This window comes from Danio rerio, chromosome 12 (assembly GCF_049306965.1).
Source record: "Danio rerio strain Tuebingen ecotype United States chromosome 12, GRCz12tu, whole genome shotgun sequence".
NCBI lineage: Eukaryota > Metazoa > Chordata > Actinopteri > Cypriniformes > Danionidae > Danio > Danio rerio.
This window is the reverse complement of record NC_133187.1, coordinates 51,630,001-51,635,000: the sequence shown is the minus strand read 5'-3', so window position 1 is coordinate 51,635,000 and position 5,000 is coordinate 51,630,001. Positions and strand designations below refer to the sequence as shown.

General features: G+C 49.3%; 1 protein-coding gene across 13 annotated transcripts in view; it reads right to left on the bottom strand.

Moving 5' to 3' along the window:
* LOC103911968 (poly(ADP-ribose) glycohydrolase) overlaps positions 1-5,000 on the bottom strand; it is a 21,236-nt gene that overhangs the window by 13,867 nt on the left and 2,369 nt on the right. For 4 of the 13 annotated variants that reach the window (XR_012388299.1, XM_073919069.1, XM_073919071.1 and 1 more), the window contains 4 exons: positions 3,138-3,267; positions 2,755-2,883; positions 2,589-2,660; positions 2,204-2,275 (listed from right to left, as the gene is read on the bottom strand). Coding sequence is in view for 12 of the 13 variants with exons in the window: in XM_073919069.1 (XP_073775170.1) it covers positions 2,204-2,275; positions 2,589-2,660; positions 2,755-2,883; positions 3,138-3,267 (403 nt within the window). In the remaining variant the exon portion in view is untranslated. Of the gene's footprint in view, positions 1-2,203; positions 2,276-2,588; positions 2,661-2,754; positions 2,884-3,137; positions 3,268-3,617; positions 4,152-5,000 lie in introns of those variants that run through there. The other 9 variants (XM_073919075.1, XM_073919077.1, XM_073919070.1 and 6 more) reach the window with 8 other exon arrangements.

Sequence of the window (5,000 nt, the reverse complement as noted above, 5' to 3'; positions counted from 1 at the left end):
ACACACACACACACACACACACACGCGCACGCAAGCGCACACACACTCGCACGCGCACTCAGAGCTCACAGACACACACACACATGCTCAGAGCTGACGGACGGACACACACACACAAACAAACAAACACTCAGAGCTGACCCACACACACACACACACAGCAGAATACACAAAGCAGCCCATGCGCACACACACACACACTTATGACAGCATACAGTCTTTGTGGTCTTATTTATGACAGTGTCACACACACACACACACACACACACACGCACACATGTACGCAAGGACACTTTGATCAAGGTCTGGCTTCCTCATCTGATTAAAGACGTCCTGAAAGACGTAAATGAGCAGCGCGTCCTCACAGTGCTCTGCCAGATCAGGACGTGTGTGTGTGTGTGTGTGTGTGTGTGTGTGTGTGTGTGTGTGTGTGTGTGTGTGTGTGTGTGTGTGATTCATCTGAGTGAGATTCAGAGAAACAGCACAAAAACAAACTGTTACATACTGTCAATCACACAGACACACACACACACACAGTGTCAGTCTATCAAATCAGCACACACACACACAGTGTCAGTCTATCAAATCAGCACACACACACACACACACACACACACACACTCCTCCATTAAGCAGTGGCAGGCCGGTGAGGAGCGCAGCAGAGCTCCTGATGTTCTCTGAGGAGACGCTGCCCTCTTCTGGACAGAACCGCTCACAGCAGAAGCTCAGGAGTAAGATAAAGCTGACACACACACACGCACACACACACGCACGCACGCACACACACACTCAGCTGTATTGATCTCTGCTATATTTCTGATCAGCTCTTCAGGTTAATTCAGGGTTTTTCAAAGTCTAAGACAGTGGGCCTCCCTTTTGACACAACTTATCCATTGGCGCCCCCCTCCTCCCAAACACGCGCACACACACACACACACACACACACACATGTATATATATATATACACAGTGTATATACAGTATATATAAAGACACAGACAGATGTCAGACTGTTAACTCACTTTTATCATCATTTGCATGAAAGGTCGATTATTTACAGAGTAACAAGTATTTTAATATAACGTTTTTAAAACTAGGATGATGGTTAATATGAACAGAACAGATCCAAGAACTGTCCATCCCAGTCAAAACAGTGGAAGTTTAGCGGGTCTCATGCTGTCATTAGCCAAAATATCTTGACAAATCACACATAGAGGTCGTGGTTCATCAGCTGGTTCTGTCCACGTATATCCTAAACTCAAATACTGATCATCATATCGTCGTCTTTTGGGTTTAAGCCCTGAACTTGATGGCTTTGAATCGGGGGGTCTCAGAAACCGACCCATTGTATTAGCAGGCATATAGCTGTATTGGCGGACTTGCCAAACAGAAGCGAATTCACAGCTATGGCCTTCTGGGTGAAAAAGGTTTTCTTATTTTAGACGTATTATTTTTTTAGCTTTGTTTAATTAAAATGTTTCAATATAATAAAAAGTACATATAATAATTTAACTTAATAATTATATTTTTATTATATTATATTTTTTCCCGCGCCTCCTCTGACATGCTCTGGCGCCCCCCAGGGGAGGCGCGCCTCACACTTTGAAAACCCCTGAGTTAATTAAAGTATTGACTGATGATGGGTGTGAGAGCTGAGAGGAAAACAGTGTGTGTGTGTGTGTGTGTGTGTGTGAGCTGTAAATACCAGCAGATCAATGAAGAGACGCCCATATGCACTCATATCTGAGTGTGTGTTTGTGTGTGTGTGTTTAAATAACTGTCCATACTGCTAATGAGAACACAGAGCTTCATTAGCGGAGAGCAGTGATGACTGAGTGCCTGTCAGAGTGTGTGTGTGTGTGTGTGTGTGTGTGTGTGTGTGTGTGTGTGTGTGTGTCTCACCGTGCAGTATGAGTGCAGTGCAGTGAAGCTCCAGTGTTTGTTGTGTGTGTGTGTGTGTGTGTGTGTGTGTGTGTGTGTGTGTGTGTGTCTCACCGTGCAGTATGAGTGCAGTGCAGTGAAGCTCCAGTGTTTGTTGTGTGTGTGTGTGTGTGTGTGTGTGTGTGTGTGTGTGTGTGTGTGTGTGTGTGTGTGTGTCTCACCGTGCAGTATGAGTGCAGTGCAGTGAAGCTCCAGTGTTTGTTGTGTGTGTGTGTGTGTGTGTGTGTGTTTGTGTGTGTGTGTGTGTGTGTGTGTGTCTCACCGTGCAGTATGAGTGCAGTGCAGTGAAGCTCCAGTGTTTGGCGTGGCTGGCGTTGTACTTCAGTATGGCGTCCTGCACAAGAACAGAAACGTTCATTCAGCTGCAGAAATGAACCTAATTCAGAAAGCATCACCTGTGTGTGTGTGTGTGTGTGTGTGTGTGTGTGTGTGTGTGTGTGTGTGTGTGTGTGTGTGTGTGTGTGTGTGTCTAATGCTGTGCTGTGTTTAGTGGAGCTCTATGAGGCGCTGTGTAGGATTTAAATCAAACTTTGCTTATCAACACACACAAACACTGTCTGTGTGTGTGTGTGTGTGTGTGTGTGTGTGTGTGTGTGTGTGTGTGTGTGTGTGTGTGTGTGTGTGTGTGTGTGTATGGAGAGCGTCACCTGCACATCATGAGAGGAGCTGAAGGACACACTCAGAGCTTTATTAATCAGATCCCAGCGGCTCTGCAGAGTCTGCACACAATCAAGAGCACAGCGGTGGACCAGCTGAGTGAGTGTGTACGTGTGTGTGTGTGTGTGTACATGTGTGTGTGTGTGTGTGTCTGACCGTCGGGTCCACAGGGAACAGGTTGTGTTGTGAGCAGGGCATCTTCACGTGTGTGTCGTCCCAGCGGTCCCGCCGCTCTTCAGGACACGGAAACGGCACTGGAACCTTCCCAGGATGCAACAGGTCAGTCTGTTCCACAAACACAGGCCTCATGAACTCACACACACACACACACACACACATTCTCTCTCTCTCAGGTTCAAAATCACTGTGACAATATTGATTACACACACACACACACACACACACACACACAGCTAGTACTGTGTTTCAGAATGAGGATGAGGAGCAGCACACAACCTTAGCTACACTCAGTTTTACTGTGTGTTTGTATGTGTGTGTGTGTGTGTGTGTGTGTGTGTGTGTGTGTGTGTGTGTCTCACCCTGATCAGCACTGTGTGGTCTTCAGTGGCTCTCAGCACAGGTAAGGGTCTGCAGCACGCCGGCGCCCTCCGCAGGTCACTCACTGCAGCCCCCAGAGAACAGCTGAACACCTGCGCTGCAGACGCTGACCTGCGCACACACACACACACACACACACACACACTCTGAGGAATCTGAGCATAATGTAGACCTTCACAGTGTTTACCGTGCCTCTCTCTCTCTCTCTCTCTCTCTCTGTGTGTGTGTGTGTGTGTGTGTCTACTCTGACGTGTAAGACTGATCTGCTGTTTATAAAACACAAATACTCCAGATCTGTCAATCACTCACTCACTCTCACACACACACACACACACACACACAAGGTGATTATGGTCACTGTTGTGTTTGTGTGAGTGTGAGTTAGTGTGTGTGTGTGTTAGTGTGTGTGTTAGTGTGTGTGTGTGTGTGTGCTATAATTATTATCATCATGAAAGTCTCACGCGGCAGATCTGAGGAAGCTAAGCCACGAGCGCTTCCGGTGGGCGGTGTGTGTGATCCAGCGGGCCTTCATCATGGCGCAGAGCTGCGTCAGGTTCTGGAGGAACAGATCCGTCATATACACACACACACACACACACACACACACACACACAGCGCTGTATTCTGCATTATATGACTGAAACACACACCGCGGCGGCTCTGAGCAGCGCGAGCGGACACAGGATCAGGAACACACACGCGCACACACACACACTCATCCAGCCGGGATGCGAACCCTCCGCCGCCGGTGAGGATGAGGATGATGAAGGTGTATTCCCGTCCATTCGCAGAGCGGCTGTCGGACTCTCTCTCCCTCGCCTTCTGCACTTTCACTTTCGCTTTCCCCGCAGCGCCTCCTCAGCTCCTCCTGCTCCTCCTGCTCCTCCTCAGCTCCTCCTGCTCCTCCTCCTCCTCCTCCGTGTCAGGCTCGGGCTCGGGCGGCTCCAGCATCAGCTCAGGCCCAGTTTAAACTTGCTGCTGCGGTTCCTCTTTTCGGAGATTTCCCGCCTTGGAAACGGAGACATCTGAAGACGGAGGCGGGGCTGCAGACATTCTGCTCTCTGATTGGTCTGTCCTCGATATTCAGAGCTCAGGGTGGAGTCCTGCATCCTCTCCCGCAGTGTGATGAGGAGGACCCGGCGGGGAAACACGGTGTGTGTATGAGCTGACCCACATCATCCCCCTGCACTGCTGCACTATCCCAACACTGAACACAGGAGAGCAGGACCGGCCCAATCCCATCCTGACACACAGCAGAGATGAGGAGCTGCAGACCGACTGTGTGCACATGAGGAGCAGAACAGCAGCGCCTCCTCCCATCATCATCATCATCAGAGGAGAACATGATGAAGATCAGCCTCATCATCAATAACCATCAGCACAGGAGAACACACAAGAGGAGTCCAGAGTAGAGGAGATACACACACACACACACACACACACACACACACAAGAGGAGTCCAGAGTAGAGGACATACAGGCCAGCCGGCGGTCACTGAACACACACACACACACACACACACACACACACACACACACACACACACACACACACACACACAAGAGGAGTCCAGAGTAGAGGAGATACAGACACACACACACACACACACACACACACACACACACACACACACACACACACACACACACACACACACACACACACACACAAAGAGGAGTCCAGAGTAGAGGAGATACAGAGACACACACACACACACACACACACACACACACACACACACACACAAGAGGAGTCCAGAGTAGAGGACATACAGGCCAGCCGGCGGTCACTGCACACACACACACACACACACACACACACACACACACACACACACACACAC